At 40.1% G+C, this 17301-nt stretch overlaps 2 protein-coding genes across 4 annotated transcripts in view; both read right to left on the bottom strand.

Annotated features, from left to right (window-relative positions):
- Nucleotides 1-14144, bottom strand: part of APH1B (aph-1 homolog B, gamma-secretase subunit) — a 53999-nt gene extending 39855 nt beyond the window's left edge. The window contains exons 1-4 of one of the 3 annotated variants that reach the window (XM_061157319.1): nt 10134-14144; nt 4237-5902; nt 3809-3962; nt 1175-1345 (exon numbers count right to left, since the gene is read on the bottom strand). In XM_061157319.1, the coding sequence (XP_061013302.1) occupies nt 1175-1345; nt 3809-3921 (284 nt within the window). In that variant the 5' untranslated portion in view covers nt 3922-3962; nt 4237-5902; nt 10134-14144. Of the gene's footprint in view, nt 1-1174; nt 1346-3057; nt 3223-3808; nt 3963-4236; nt 5903-10133 lie in introns of those variants that run through there. The other 2 variants (XM_061157321.1, XM_061157320.1) reach the window with 2 other exon arrangements.
- A 141-nt stretch (nt 14145-14285) lies between these two features.
- The window catches only part of RAB8B (RAB8B, member RAS oncogene family), a 67732-nt gene continuing 64716 nt past the window's right edge, over nt 14286-17301 (bottom strand). The window contains exon 8 of the mRNA XM_061157322.1: nt 14286-16808. Within this exon, the coding sequence (XP_061013305.1) occupies nt 16716-16808 (93 nt within the window). The 3' untranslated portion in view covers nt 14286-16715. The remainder of the gene's footprint in view (nt 16809-17301) is intronic.

Raw genomic sequence — 17301 nt, 5'->3', positions numbered from 1 at the left:
TTAAATTTTGGAATGGCAGTTAACTGCTGCATGCCAGAAACATTCAACCATAGCTGAATGTCCATCTCGTAAGGATACTGTAATTCCCATGGAACCTGAAATGTTATCTTTGATTTTTATTTGTTGCTCTTTAATATTTCCAGGAACTAATGGAACTTTCATTTTTAAACCTTTTCTAAGATACTCCTTTTGCTTCTAAGCAATGGCTTCCTGGTTTTCTACTAGTGGTTTAAATTGCTTCATTATTAAATTTCAGTATCTGTTATTAAAAGCATCAAGTAAAAAATACAGAAGCCTTGGCATTTTGGCAGGAACAAAGGATCAGAGGCCTATTACAAGAGATGCTCCTGAGGTCCTTTCTATCTTGGTTGCACCCTTGAAATTCATAAAGTGCTTTAATTAACTCATTTGCAGAAATGAAAAAACAGCACATTTATCCATCTACTAACTAAGCATTACTATATAATCAAAGCCAAACTCATGACTGCCTGACGGAAAATACTGTTCCAAGTTCAAGCTGTGCTTTCAAACAGTGGTTTCACGTGAGCTCCTCATGGATCCTACAGATGACCTACTTCCTGGCCTAGAAAGGGAACTCATGCCCACTTTTTTTTTTTAATGTATTTTTCTATTACAGACATGAAATCTAATCACAAAATGAACACTTGTTTCCCCCAATACAGTCAAAATTACAGCAAGCATAACTGCCATAAGAATTATCTATTTTAGGTGATGTTAAAGAGAAGCACATATAAATTCTGATTTGGAACAGTTTTTGTACTTATTGTTTCAATGACTTTCTCTACCTTATTTTTCTCTATGGCACTTATCTTATAACATACAATGTATTTTCTTGTTTATTCATCTGTTGTCTCTTTCCACTATAAGGTACCACCATGAGACTGTCTTTTAATCATGATGTATCCCCAGTACCCAGAGTAGTGCATGGCATTAAGTAAATTCTCAAGACATATTTTTTGAATGAGTGAAGGAAGGAACAAGGGCCCACAACTTAAAATACTCAATATTTTCAGGCTGAAAATGTACGATCCCCTGGCTTGGAACTATGTAGGAAGACATGGACCTTCAAATACAACATATTAATGTTTCAAACTACTAAATAATAATTCAAAAAACACTGGGGGGAAAAGAGTAAATCAAACATTTAACTTACTTTAAAAGTTTATAATATGCAAACCGGAACATTTCTTGGATAAGGACTGAGATTAACACTCCAAAAATCAGCAGGTATTTCTCTCTTGGTTCATCTTTGTTATCAATAAGGGTTGTGGTCATGAACCAAATGAGGGAAGAAAACAGCAGAGACACCAACCAGAAGAAAGCTCTGAAAATTGGAGGGAAAATAGTTATAAGTGAACAGGATCAAAAACGATTTAAAAGCAGGAAAGAAAAAGGGACTTCCTTGGTCATCCAGTGGTCAGGACTCTGAGCTTCCAATGCAGGGAGAGCAGGTTCAATTCTTGGTTGGGGAATAAGATCCCACATATTACATGGCCAAAATAATAATAATAATAATAAAATGTACAGGTTGCCATATAACACTGAGCAGGATTCCATGTGCTATACACAGGTTCTGGTTATTTATTTTAAATATAGCAGTGTGGTTTGGGGGAGAATGGATACGTCCATATGGCTGAGTCCTTTGTTCTTAATCTATCACAACATTAATTGGCTACAGCCCAAAACAAAGCAAAAAGTTAAAAATAAATAAAATGTACAGAGCCAAGAGATACTGCTTACAGCTGAAAGAATTACATATAAAATAAATAAATAAAAATAAAAAACAAAACAAAACCCCGCTTGAGAAGAAAGAGATTTCCTGACAGAAAACGTCCAACTGTTCTTAATCAAGGTGCAGTTTCCCTGGTGAAACAAACATGCAGTCCAAGAGGAATTTGAAATTTTTCGTAAAAAATAACTTTTTTCAGTGATCCTTCTTTTTGTAAGTACATCTGAAGACTATTTGCCAAGGACTGTCTGGCTGGAAATTTCGTTATTTGCTAATTAAGCTTCCTAATTAAAGCTTTGTCCCTCCTCCCTATAAAAAGCCTTCCCTCCAGAGAGAACCTGACAAATGCCTGGAAGCCAAAGGGTAAATGACTGCAAAGTCTCCTCCTAGCTATACCCTTAGCTCCCCTCTCCCCCAGCAATACTGGGAAGGGATTACTGGAGAGGGAAAGTGAAAGTGAAGTCCCTCAGTCGTGTCCGACTCTTTGGGATCCCATGGACTGTAGCCTACCAGGCTCCTACCTCCATGGGATTCTCCAGGCAAGAACACTGGAGTGGGTTGCCATTTCCTTCTCCAGGGGATCTTCCTGACTCAGGGATCGAACCTGGGTCTCCCGCATTGCAGGCAGACGCTTTAACCTCTGAGCCACCAGGGAAGCCCCCAAAGTTTTGTCCACTGATGTATAAATACTTTTTTCCAGGAAAATGTCTATGTCTCTATTAACAGAACAATTGTTTAAAATCCAGATGTTGAAAGCCTGTGCTCTGATCTAAATCAGTTTCCCAGGTCTGGTTTTTACAACATTCCTGTGGACTTTAATGATTATAACAAGCTTTACAGACCTTCTGCCCAAATCTCCATTGTATTTTGTTTTGTTTCACTTGGCCGCACAGGGTCTTAGTTGTGGCCACCAGGCGTGTGGGATCTTAGTTCCCCACCCAGGATGGAACCAGAGTCCCCTGAGCTCTTAACCACCGGACCACCAGTGAAGTCCCTCTATGTGAAAGTGAAAGTGAAGTTGCTCAGTCGTGTCCAACTCTTTGCGACCCCATGAACTGTAGCTCACCAGACTCCTCAGTCCATGGAATTTTCCAGGCAGGAGTACTGGAGTGGGTTGCCATTTCCTTCTCCAGGGGATCTTCCCAACCCAGGGACTGAACCTGGGTCTCCCGCACTGCAGGCGGACGCTTTACCGTCTAAGTCACCGGGGAAGAAGTCCCTCTATATTGGTTTTTAAATGACACTTGTGAAGCAGTACTTTCAATACAGTGTGAGAGGTGAAGAAATTCAGAAAAGGTGGGACTCACTGGCCTGGCCTGGCGGTTTCTCCTGATGCCAAGTGAGACTCAACAGCACAGAGGGTCATGGGGAAGCTCCAGTAAGAGCTGCCAGACAGGTGAAAACTGGCATTATGATCACATTCGCCACCGGAGTTCGGTATTGACCAAGCTCCTGCAAAGAGATGTACTACAGGTGCTGCGGAGTTTTCACAGGCTTCTACCCTTTGGCCGCATACCTGGAAAACCTGGGTCTCTTAAAATAAACTGCGTAGTCCGAATCCCACCCCCTAGATATTCCTATTCAGTTGATCACGGGTAGGGGTTGGGCAGGAGTGTGTTTTAAAGCACCTGATCCCCAGGTGCTTAAGGGCTCTTAACTAGTTTGGGATTAGAGATGCCAGTTTCAATCTGAGGCGCCCTCTCTCCAAAATAAATCAAAGATGTATATTTGAAGTTATCCACAATTGTTTATACAGTTTTAATGTATGACGAACGCCCACCCACGGACCCTAGGCAAAGACTACCGAGCCAAGCGTCAGGGTTTTCTGAGACCCACGGTGTGAGCTCCTTCACGATGTGAGCTTGCTTTCTGAGGTCGCCGACCCTCAGAGGAGGGCAAGAAGTCCCAGGGAAAGGGGTCTCAGTTCTCCCACTTCCAACCATTCTCCGCTCTAAAGCCCAACGTGATCGAGCTGTTTGGTGGGGCGCCAAGGATAGCGGGTACCCCGGGCGGAGGAGGGGAGCCCCGGGTCCGGGTTTCCCGGCGCAACCGCCTTACCCAACGATGAGAAAGATGATGCGTAACGGCTCGGTGGAGATGGTGAAGATATAGAGGGCGAGCGCAGGCCCGAAGGCAATGAAGGCGCAGCCGAAGAACACGGCCGCCGTCATGGCGACCGCAGAAGCCGGCCGGGGGGGGCCTGGCCTGGACACTGGGGGGCAGAGCGCCGAACCAGCTGAGCACCAGGACGAGGGCGGGGCAGGACCAGAGACTGGAGGCGGGGCGAGAGCGGGGCGCGGCGGCGGGCGAGGGCGTGGTGGGGCTGGCCGCGGCGGGGGCGGAGCGCGGCGCGCCGCAGCGGAGGGCGAGGGCCTGGTGGGGGCGGGGCGCGGCGGAGGGCGGGGCGGGGCGCGGCGGAGGGCGGGGCGGGGCGCGGCGGAGGGCGGGGCGCGGCGGAGGGCGGGGCGGGGCGGGGCGCGGCTCACCGGGCTTCCGCTCTGGAGTCGTTGTTGTTGTTGTTGTTGTTTGCTTGCTCAGTCCTGGTCGACTCTGAGAGCCCGTAGACTGCACCACCAGGCTTCCCTGTCCTTCACCATCTCCTGGAGTTTGCTCAAATTCTTGTCCATTGAGTCGATCATGCCATCCAACTATCTCATCCTCTGTGGCCCCTTCTCCTCTTGCCTTCAATCTTTCCCAGCATCAGGGTCTTTTCCAGGGAGCTGGCTCTTCGCATCAGGTGGCCAAAGTATTGGAGCTTCAGCATCAGTCCTTCCTGAATATTCAGGATTGATTTCCTTTAGAGTTGACTGGTTTGATCTCCTTACAGTCCAAGGGACTCTCGAGAGTCTTCTCCAATAACACAGTTTGAAAACATCAGTTCTTTGGTGCTCAGCCTTCTTTATGGTCCAGCTCTCAGATCCATACATGACTACTGGAAAAACCATAGGTTTGACTATGTGGGCCTTTGTCAGCAAAGCAATGTCTCTGCTTTTTAATGTGCTGTCTAGGTTCTTCACAGCTTTTCTTCTAAGGAGCAAGCATCTTTTCATTTCATGGTTGCAGTCACTTGCAGTGATTTTGGAGCCCAAGGAAACAGTCTGTTACTGTTTCTATTGTTTCCCCATCTATTTGCCATGAAGTGATGGTACCGGATGCCATGATCTTAGTTTTCTGAATGTTGAGTTTTAAGCCAGCTTTTTCACTCTCCTCTTTCACCTCCATCAAGAGGCTCTTTAGTTCCTGTTTGCTTTCTGCCATAAGGATGGTGTCATCTGCATATCTGAAGTTATTGATATTTCTCCCAGCAATTTTGATTCCAGCTTATGCTTCATCCAGCCCGGCATTTTGCATGCTATACACTGCATATAAGTTAAATAAGCAGGGTGACAACATACAGCCTTGACATACTCCTCTCCCAATTTGGAACCTCTCCGTTGTTCCATGTCCAGTTCTAACATGTCTCAAGGTGTAGTAGCTTCTGATCCAGAGGCAGAGATCGCTGGAGATTTTAGAGTTGGAGCCAAAGCACTCAGTCCCCTGCTGCCACCAATCGTATACATTAGGCTGGCCAAGGACGCCAGCCATGAGATGCCTAAGAGGAGTGGAGGTCCCCATCCCCCTTTGGATCCAGGACAGGGGAAGATTCCAGATCAACTGAAGAAGAACACACAGGACATAGGCAGGATTCCATTTCTAAACAAAGGAGTCTTTTTTTTAAAGGACATTATGCCATTTGTTGACTGTACAAAACTATAGCTGGGGTGGCTGTGATGACCCAGGTGATAACTCTTAGGCTGTAACAGCCCCATCTCGGGGTTGTTTTGGTGAGCTAGTTTTATTTGTACCCCACTCCTGCCAAGTCTTAAAAAAATTGTTTTGAAGGCATTCTTTGATCACCCCATAGTAACAGGAACATCTCCCTACTCAGTTTTTACTTGTCTCTCCCATTAACACATAAAATTTTGGAGGGCAGGGTTTTTGTTTTGTTCTTTCTTGGTTGCACAACAGCAGTGGCTCAGATGGTAAAGAATTTGCCTGCAATTCAGGAGACCTGCGTTGTATCCCAGGGTTTGGAAGATCCCCTGGAGAAGCGAATGGCTACCCACTCCAGTATTCTTGCCTTCAGACCAGAAGAGGGTGCTCACTAAATACCTGTTCAATGGATGAAATAATTTTAAAAGTGGAATTCACAAACATTTGCTATTTTATATAAATCAAACAGTTTCTGAGAGTTTTACAAATTAAAACCAGAAGGTTAATTTCACTGATCATTCACATCTAATAAGATTTATCTCCATGTCTAACAGTCTGGTCTTAAGTCGCTCAATCTTGTCTGACTCTTTGTGACTCCATAGACTGGATAGAGCCCGCCAGACTCTTTTGTCCCTGGAATTCTTCAGGCAAGAATATTGGAGTGGGGTTACCATACCCTTCTCCAGGGGATCTTCCCAATCCCATGATTGAACCCGGGCCTCCTGCATGGCAGGCAGATTCTTTACTGTCTGAGCCACATTTAATGGGGATAATAATATTTAACATATTATGGGTTTTTGCCTGCTTGGTAAGTGCTATATAAGTGTTAGCCATTTCTACTTATTCTTTATCATGAATAAAGCTCTTGTGAATCAACACTGAAAAGACAAAAACTGGGACGTGACTGAAGATGTTTTGTGGCTCATTTCTTTATGGTAAAATGTCATCTTTGTCCATTTAAAATAGACATATATATTTTCCTTTTACTCCACAGAATTTTTCTTCATTTTGAAATGTCTTTTCCAGTATCTATTAAAACTCAGGTTGAGACAATAGTTGAAATTGATAAAGTGATTCACCATTAGATAGATTCCTTTGGTTCTATCCTGAATCAGATTTGTCAAATGTAATTACATTACTTCAGCTTCATGCAGAAATGCCTTCATAGAAGCATATCATACTCATGTCCTTGGTGTGAAATTAAGCTTTTTTTAATACAAGAAACTGTAAGCAGATACAGTAGAGGATCCCCTGAGAAAGAGAAACAGGCATGGCTTTATTGACATAAGAAAAGCCGTTTTTTGCCTAAGCTATTTTGTCATCTAAGCCTGGACACAATGCTTGTCCTTGAACTGGTCTTAGTAATTGATAATTAAAAATTAGTAATTAATAATAAAAAATAAAAAATATTTATTTTTATTTATTTGGCTGTGTTGGGTCTTAGTTGCGGCATGTGGACTCTAGTTCCCTTGCCAGCGACTGAACCTGGGCCCCTGGATTGGGAGCACACTCTTAGCCACTGGACCACCAGGGATGTCCCAGTAATTAATAATCTTAAGGGAACAAAAGAATGCAGGACTGTTATCAGGCAAGACAAGCAACAATAGAAAAGATAATACGTCAGCAATAAAGACTCCCAGTTCTGTTTCAATGGTAAAGATTAGCCTGAAACCTCAACCACCAGATCAACTGGAACCTGAGGGATGATGCATTTGACCTTTCCCGACCTTCATGACTTCAATCAACTAAAGCTTGGACTATTGTCAAACTCTGTCTCAATTCTATGCTTAATTCCCCTCTGCTCAAGTCCCTTCATGAATATGCATGTACAGTTACCTTGAAATTTCCCCAGTTTTGCTGTCTGTACACTGCTTTGAGAAAGATCCCCAGTGTTCTCCATACTTGCTGCGAGTAATAAATCCTTCCTTCTCCTGGTCTTTGGCTTCCTTGTGTTTTTTTGCATTGACATCCACCAAGAGGTGAACCCAGTTTTTCATGTAGCAAAATGGCTATCTACATTTTTCCTTGCAAATTTCACAAAACTATTTCATTATCATTATTCGGTATCTCTAATTTACTTTTTAAGTTCAGGGCTAGGAAAAAAGTTTTGTTTTGCCTGACAAACGCATATGCTAAGCCTGAGAGCTAACTTATCATATTCAGGCTTTATCTTAATTTCCAGGAAGCTTGGAGCTAAATCTAATAGTCGATTATAGCAACTATTCTTTTTTGTTTTAATTATAATTACTGCCATGACTTCAGAATATGCTTATTCTTTTATCCCTATTTTGATTTGATTACCTCGATTTTAACCAAGATCTGTGTCTCCATTGAAGCTGCCTCAAATACTTTGGAAGTAGGCAACTCAACATAGAGAGCTATAAGTTGGGGGAATTTGTACTTATGATATCTTGACTATATCTCAGTTCAATTTTAGTCTTCAAGTCTAGTTTAAAAATGGGGAGGCAATGTAAAACCTATAATTAAGATTAGGTTTTCATCATTGGGGAAATGATGTTTTAACAATCACTTATCCACTCTCCAAAAAAACATACCTAGACCTTACAAAGAAACATGAGACAATTGTATTTAGCAGCTCTAATTATGAAATAAATGGCAACCCACTCCAGTATTCTTGCCTGGAGAATCCCATGGACAGAGGAGCCTGGCTGGCTACAGTCCATGGGGTCACAAGATTCGGACACGACTTAGCAACTAAACAACTACCACCAGTGTAAAATGTAATGAATCTGCCCCCCTATCTATGAAGACATCTTTTTATTTTTAATTGATGGATAATTGTTTCACAATGTTGTATTGGCTTCTGCCATATAACATGAATTAGCCATATGTGTGTGTGTATATATATATGTGTGTGTGTGTGTGTGTATCTTCTTCCTCTTAAACCTCCCTCCTTTCCCCACCCCCAACATTAAGACATCCTTAACTGATATGTCTGTTGGAATAGAAATTAACTAGAACAAACCATCAAAATCACCAATAAGATAATCTTCAGCATTCATGGTTATTTACTAAAAACACTTATTTCAAGCTTTCTCTGAATTACATTTATATAATGCATTGCTATTTAGAAAGCACTTTACACTGATTTTAGTAATTCTGTTTAAAGTGAGGGCTGAGAAGCTAAGTAGCAGTGCTATTGACTTCTCAAGTTTTTATGAACTTACTATGAGCTTTCTCCAGAGACTCGAAAACATACTAAGTGATGTTGGGAGTTAAGTCTCTAAAAGATACCTGGGGGAAGGAGGCTGACACATGCTATGGATAAGAATACAAACTGCTGGGTGTGCACCTGGAGGAGTGGGAGTGTAAAAAAGTAATATCACATGTTAGCAATTTATCTAGTAATGCTTGGACATACCTACTAGTAATTCATAATATACTAATGAATTCACTTGAGCTTTATTTTCTGACAGTGCTGATAGATTATACTCAACCATTTACTTATTCGTTCAAAATGCATGTTGCATGACTATGACGTATCAGGCACAACGCTAGGCTCTGGGAGTTACACCAGTGAAACAGCTGTGCATCCTGTCTTCACCGAGCTTACGGTCTAGTGAAGACACCAGACAGGCAAGTGAAAGTCGCTCAGCTGTGTCCAACTCTTTGTGACCCCAGGGACTATACAGTCCGTGGAATTCTCCAGGCCAGAATACTGGAATGGGCAGCCTTTCCCTTCTCCAGGGGATCTTCCCGACCCAGGAATCAAACCAGGGTCTTTTGCATTGCAGGTGGATTCTTTACCAAGACAGGCAAGGAGAAGGATTATGAGGATATAAGAAAGGGGGAAGTGAATCCATGTAACTCAGATTGGACTCAAACCCAGTCAAAACCCATGGTCTTTTAACTGAGATCACACACTTGTTTTCAGGACTTAATGAAACTCAGGTTTTGGATGTTCCATTGCAGAAAGAATTCAGTGAAAGACAAAGTGATAAGTAAAAAGTGGATTTATTTAGAGAGAAACATACTCCACAGTGTGTTGGCCATCTCAGAAGGTGAAAGTGGCCTTGAAATATGGCATGGTTATTTCTTATGGGCTGGGTGATTTCATAGGCTGAGTGGGAGGAGTATCCCAACTATTTTGGGGGAAGGGGTGGGGATTTCCAGGAACTGGGCTGCAGCCCACCTCTTGGCCTTTGATGGTTGGTCTCAGAACTATCCTGGTGCTGCTGGAGGTGTCATTTAGCTTGCTGAATGATGAGCATATAATGAGGCTCAAGGTCTAGTGGAAGTCAACTCATCTGCCATCTTGGACCTATTTGTTTCTTCATCCACCATCTTGGACCTATTTAGTTCTAATCAGTTGATGTCATGTCCTCAGGCTATGACATTCTTTCAAAGGTTGTACCCTGCCCTCTTCTCTCCTGTTTCAGAAGGAGAGCCAATCCACATTTGTGAGGTGTTGCTAAAGAAGATGACACCCACTCATTCAGGACTCAGCTTTGGAGTTAGTAAAGCTAGAAGTAGGAGAGACATAGAAAGACAAGAGAAAAGGCTCCAAAGTGAAAGAAAGCAGGGCATTTCTGAGGACAGAAAGTAGGTCAGGATGTCCTCAGAGTGTGAGGAGAGAAGAGACAAAAAAGGACAGCAGGTTAGAGTTCACCTGAAGTTCCAGGCTTATCCAAGGGAGTGGCAGGCTCTGATATCCTTTGCAGATAATGGGAAATGGGATTCCAGATAAGAAGTTCTTGGCATCTGCAGGTATGAATCAGGGAAACAGCAGGAGTCTAGAGAAAAGCAGACAAATTCAAAAGAGATTTAGGAATTGTGCAAAACAAAAGTTAGTTACTGGTGAGCTCCATGGAGTGAGGGAGAGGGAAAAATCAAGGATGATGGTTTCTGCAAAGACACACACACACACACACACACACACACACACATATATATATATACATACATATATATACAAATTAATTAATTTTACTTGTGTTGACTGAAAAAAAAAAGGCACAACCTAAAAGTTGAGAATTTTTTATTCAGCCGACTGGCTGAGGACTTAAGCCCATAAGACAGCCTCTCAGACATTTCTGAGTTACTGATCCAAAGAGGCAAGGAAGGAGCCAGATATATAGGAACTTTTGAAAAAGCAAAAACCTGGTAGTCAGAACATCAAAAAGATTACTGTTCATGTTAATGAATTTAGTACTTTTCTACAGGTGGGAAGATGTAATAGTCTGGGCTCACTGAAATAATTTCTTAGGTATGCACCTTACCTATCTAGATCTGGGGTCAACGTCCTGCTTTTCTTCATCTTGAATCCTCTCTAGGTGCTGTTTTGCAGGGGGTGTGTGTGGTGGGGGTGGGGTGGATGCAGTGGCTCATGACTTGATGGCCACAATATCCTGTTTGCTGACATGGCCATTGATGTGTTTCATATATACTTGCTGTGGGAGTATACTCATGTATCCCTGTAACTAATATTAGAAAACTTAAATTTTGTGAATAGGAAACATTGAAGAGAGGGAAAGAGAGGATTTACTCAATTTACTGATATACAAACAGCATTCTGGGTGATGGGTGATTTCTCTTATTAAAAGAAGATCCTTCTGTAAAGGTTAAAATAGTGTGAGATATTTAACAAAGACTAAAATAAAGATGAGGGCCAGATAATGAAGCTTCTCTTTTTATTGCTAAACTTACGGAGGCTCTGATGAATTTACTTCCAACTTTCTAAAAAAATATTTATTATTTACTTTTCATTTCTGTTGTGGCGCCTGGGCTCCAGAGCATGTGGGCCACCAACAGGACATGTGCGGGCTTAGTAGTTGAGGCCCTTGTGGGAGCATGTGGGATCTTAGTTTCCTGACCAGGCAATGAACCCGAGTCCCCTGCATTGGAAGGAAGATTCTTAACCACTGGACCATCAGGGAAGTCCCACTTTACTTTTAATCTTTCTTCAAATTAAAAAGTAAATGGAAAAAAAAAAGTAAATGGAGAACCAAACAACTCCTAATTTATACTTAACTTTATTCAGTGACGGTTGATTTTGATGACTGCTGAAATTCACTCATTTTTTCCCAACATTTCTTAAACACCAACTATATGCCAGGTCCTTTGTCTGATACTGTGAATACAAAAGCCAAACACTTAGTCCCCAGCCTACAAGAGCTGAGTCTAGTGGAGAAGGAAAGTAAACAGATGATTCCAATCCAGTGCCGTGAGCGACACTTTGGGCAGGCATAGGAGAGGGTTCCTAACCAAGGATGGGGTTATTGCTGAAGTCTTCCCACCAAACCCTAACTGAACATTGAAAGATAAGAAGTCAGTCAGGCAAGGGGTGGGGAGTCAGCAGAAGGAGCAGCCTAAGGAAAGAAATGACAAAGCATGTTGTTTGGAGATGCAAGTACTGATGAGGTTCAAAAGATATGTGTGAGTTCAAGTGTGACAAAATCAAAGGCTGGAGAGAAAGAGGTGGAGGTAGCAAAGGACTTTGCCAGGCTAAAGGGTTTAAATGTGGCAGTGATAGATTTAAAAACCATTCAGCACTGTGAAAACTGGAGAGGAGGAAAATAAAATTAGAGACTAGAAGACTGGTTAGGAGAGGTTACAGAAATCTAGGCAAAAGATAAGGAGGTCTGAACAAAGAGAAATTAACATGACATTGTAAACCAACTATAAATCATCAAAACTGCTGTAAAATATAAAGAAAATTTCCCTCTCCCAAAAAACAAACAAAGAAGAACTCTAAGTCAGATGTGAAAGCGAAAGTGAAGTCGCTCAGTCATGTCCGACTCTTTGGGATCCCATGGACTGCAGCCTCCCAGGTTCCTCTGTCCATGGGATTTTCCAGGCAAGAGTACCGGAGTGGGTTGCTATTTCCTTCTCCAGGGGAATCTTCCCGACTCAGGGATTGAACCCGGGTCTCCTGCATTGCAGGAGATGTAAAGTTTGATGTAAAGTCAGATGTAAAGTTTGCTAAAATATCTCAGGTCTACCATGGTTTATGACACATACCTAGCAAATTAGAAAAGACATTTTTTAAACGTGCATTTCAGAGAAACATGAGTATTTTCATTATGTAGTTTTTATTTTAGACGAACATTGTAAAAAAAAGTTCATCTGGAATAAAATCCATTTTTTTCCCTTAAAAAAAAAAAAAACAAAAACCCAAAACACAGTATCATTATCAGTACACAGTTAATGAGTTGGCTTAAACAAGATTAACAACATGACAGGTTCACTTTATCTGCTGGTTTTTCACATTAAGCTGTTGGAGCAAAGGTAAAGTATGCTGAAACATAGACAGGAGAACAATTCTATGGAAAAAACAGGTATTTCCCACTGGCGACATGATTTTAGTCAAAAATTTTAAGGTATTTTGCTAAAGGAACAGTGTCAGCTGCAAATAAACAAAATAAGACCCATCTGTAAGGCCGTAGGAATGAATTATAATTAAATTCACATTTTAAAAAAAGGTAAGAAATGAAACAAGTTCTATTAGGTCTTGGCAATAAGAAATGCAACTGCGTATGGCACAAGCATTTTAAAAAATGAAGTAAAATTTGAAAATATACCTATAACAATTGCTTGCTAATTTCTATTTCTGCAAATTTCACTTACATTTTTTTCATAGTGATCATAACATTAATTTTATTAGTCTGAAAAAAGACCATTTCTACTGTAAAATTGTGCTAGTACTTGAAATTTTATTAGCATATCCTGTCCATCTACATCTCTACAGGACAAGGAATTTTTTAGACATTCCCCCACCCCCTTCTTTGGATGTAACAAGATGGAAAAAGGAATGTCCTTTCTGTTAAAAGAAAAAATCTAAAACATCTGACATGAGAAACGAGTGCTTAAAATCTGAGATAAGTAAACCAACATAACAAAATGCTGTTTTAAAATTTTAAGCTTAGAAACTCGTCTTTTGAGATTAATAACTAAATTTATAAAGAAATCAAAGTTATGAACAAGCAAAGAAAGTCTGCTTACATGTATCACTTACTGCTCACAAGAAAAACTCAGTAAGCCTTAATACAGATTCTCAGCATTCAGAACCTGTAAAATGGAGTTATAATCTCTTATTTAGAAATTTCTGCAAACATTTATCTATATTGCACAGCTAAATTTATTAATGGAGACAGGAAGATAATACTTTTTTTTCTGCGCTATTGGATAAGACATGTGTGTTCTATCCTAAACTACCTCCTACCTTTTCCAATGATGCTTTAGTTCAAAACAAAACATAGAGTCTAAATTGTGCTGGATACTTAAAAGACTGGCTCACTGTTTTTCTACTAGGTATTAGAATACTAGTTAGCTAAATGAGGTATAATTAAAAAATAGTCCTTCAAAGTAAAGAGTATAGTCTTCTGAAAATCTGTAACAAAGACTGCACAAAATGTTCATGTGAAGAGTAAGAAAGCCTGCAGCACCCCTAACTGATGCACAGGTGGATTATTTTCCCATCATCTGTCTGAAGAAAAATGTAGCTAAAATAAGTTCCCAGTGAAACATTTTACAATTAACTGACCTACATGCTACTTTGTTACAGCACATTTGCATTGTCTGATAACCCTCAGACTCTTATTTGAAAAGATTGAGCCCAATCATTGTCAAAAATCAGCACACTGATAATAAAATGCAGCCACTGAACCACTAACACTGCTGCAAAAAATCTTCATGTATCCTGACCCATAAGACCACAAAAACGCTCACACAAAACTAGATTTCTTCAGTTTCAGCAGGGAAAAGACAATTATCTGTCACTAAATTCATCTACAAATAGAAAAAATAATGCACTATATGTACATTGTTAAGCAAAGTGGAATATTTATTGGGGCAGTGTTACCATGCAGAAAGTGAATTTCCTATGGTCTTAGCTCAAATTATATACAATTTAGCAAAGCTAAATGTAAGAAAATAGCAAGGATAATTTATTTTTATATAACAGAGTATATACCCCCAGTTTGCTGCTACTTCAAAGAACACTTTTGGACTCATCTAACTTTTATAGGCTCTTTCAAAGGGAAGTTCATGGAGACTAGTTATTAACCCATATGCGACACAGAAGAGAAAAGGAAAAAACAAAACAAACAAAAGCAAAGCATTCTGTTAAAAATAAAAAAAGGTTAACCACAGAATATGTCAGTTTTGGTTTGCAGACAACCCCTGAGATATAAACCAAAGTGTTAAGACACCAAAGAGTCCGAGGTAAATTACTAAGAGGGTTACATTCATAGGTGGTGTCATAGCACTTGCCTTTTAGAAATTACCTTGTTACCATCCAGAAAGCTTAACTGCTGGGATCTTTTCCTGAAAATTAATGAATACAAGATGTTTCTAAGAAATTTTTTTCTTCATTTCAGAAATATATTAATATCTAATTTTAAGATGGTAGACTTACAGTCCACTTGTGATCAAGGAACTACTGATTTTACTGGTACACCAATAGGTGCTTTTAAGCCTATAAGTTAAGTACAAAAAAAAAAGTCAAGGAGACTAAAATTTGTGGATATTAAGTTTAGAGAACCCATCAAAACTAGCTCTGGTATATATTTCCTGCCACTAAATTGTGCCTAACTTTTCAAACAAGTAGTGAAGACCGTTTGGTCCAAGTATTCCAGTGATACATCTTAATTTGAAGCAGAATTCTCTGCAGTAACAAGCAATCCATTTCCACTTTCATCTTCCAGCCTTAACCATCAAGCATGATGGGAACCTTTGTGAAACAAAACTGGCTTAACAGGAAGTATAATTATTAATCCCTAATCACCTCTTTATTATTCCCTCTGTGTTATGACACTGAAGGCTGGAATAATATAATGAATTTGGCACGTAAGTTAATACTAAATACTTTCTTTTTTTCCTTATGTGACAGTTTCATCTACAAAAGGCATTACCAGTACCAGTGTATGATGAGAAAGGCAGCTAAGCTTTTGGTTGGCTTTCATCCAAATGGCTGGACCAAGTTCTATAACAGTGAACCTGAATAGATGGATCTGGGTTCTACACATTTAATAATAGCTGTTGTAAAACTGAAACCATGCTCTTATTTTCTCTAACGAAAAGGTGAGACTTTTCCTAGAGGATGCACTAGGACTAATTACTCTTAATAATAATAATAAAAGTCCAATTAAAAAAAATCATTTTCACCATTACCAACAATTATCTCTGTGAAATTACATCCACAAGTTAACCTCTCTCCCTATGGGTAAGCTTTCTGTGAACTGAGTCCGAATCTAACTCTTCAGACAGGGATTATGGTAAGAACTGGGCATTACTACTAAACCAGTAAGCTAAGAGTGAATCTGGGAAAAGATATATGACATATGCTGATGTGACAAAACATCAATTAGATGCTGAAATAAAACCCTAAACTAACTCTCTGCCTACGTAAAATTCCAGCTCAAGAAGTTTACATGTAGAAACAGACAGCAGTGTTCAAATATGTTTTAGGTGAGTGATTACAATAGGTCAAACGTAGGAAAGAAGAGGGAACACAAATCTCAAGAAAAGTGACATTAAGATGATTTCCAAATGCAGCTTCAATAGAGTAGGCAGAAGTAATCAATTTAAAAAAATGATTTATTCAGCTACTCAGACTCTCCGGCAAAAAGGTCAGGAATGAAGAAAACTCTAAACAATTTGAAGAAATAAACTGTGGCCTTTGATGGGAATTTTTAGGAATTTCTAAAATTAACTTTTATCAAAATTTAATGACTCTTTTATTTAAGAAAACCAGAGCCCTTAAATAAATGCTATCAATGCAATAACATTTGGCCATATGAACCAGACCAAATGTCCTAAAATTTTAGTATATTAACCTCTGCTTTAAATGTTCTACTCTTTTTTTAAAAACATTCCCAAAAGCAAATCTGTCAGAAGTGTGCAGATATGAATCTCAGATTGTGCTGTAACAATGAAAGGCTAACACTGATGTGCAAAGTGAAAAAGAAAAAGATAGCAGCTTCTGCAACACGCAATAAAACAGAGGAAAAACAAGTTAAGTCCGGCACATGTCTCCACTTCATGGCTTCCACGTTTGAAGAGTGAAGCCTGTTATCCTGATGGGCCATAAGGCTGGAATCCACTGCACACTCAGTGTGCAGAATCTAGGTATAGGTTCAGCGGTGCTCTCAGTAGCAGCCAGGCGGGGTGGTTCTGAGGCTGGGTGACCTGTGCTTTCAGAGAAGCAGGAGAGGGTCCTCAAGATGTGCTGCAGTCTCTCAGAAAAAGTTCATCAAAGTAGCGAACAACGGAAGAAACTGGTCTTCTTTGATCGGTTTTCTGTTATTTTCACTGGTCCACCTGCCCCTGATGAATTGCTGTCGTTCTGAAAAACAGAAGATGAAGTTACCAAGGAGATAAAAGTTTCATGGTTTGAGCCCAATTATCCAAAAAAATAAAAATATCTAACCATGCCCATAAATTTGTACTCAGTAGTCTAATTAGAAAGGGATCTAGTTAAGCTCTTACGCTTTCTATTTCTTTGGAAACAGTGGGTTAAAAAGGGAAAAGTATTTTAAGGCAAGCACCTAATATATTAACAACATTTTAGTTAGAAAGTTCCTATTTCCAGTCCAAAGAAATTATAACCACAAGCGTGTAAAGTATTAAGGGTAATGATGGAAACAATGTTAAGATATTGGTACCAGCAATCCTGTTAGAGTCAAGAAGAGCTGGTAACATAAGGTATACAATTACATGCAAGATTCAGGGTAAACCAAACTTTTCAGGTTGTCCTAATGAGTCAATCACTGAGATTGTTTCAAATTGAAGCAACTTCAAAATCACTTCAGCAAAAGCAACTTCAGCAAGTTCAAAAT

The sequence above is a fragment of the Dama dama genome, chromosome 12 (genome assembly GCF_033118175.1).
Source record: "Dama dama isolate Ldn47 chromosome 12, ASM3311817v1, whole genome shotgun sequence".
Lineage (NCBI taxonomy): Eukaryota > Metazoa > Chordata > Mammalia > Artiodactyla > Cervidae > Dama > Dama dama.
Note: the sequence above shows the minus strand (reverse complement) of the source record. Positions and strands in the feature narration are given on the sequence as shown.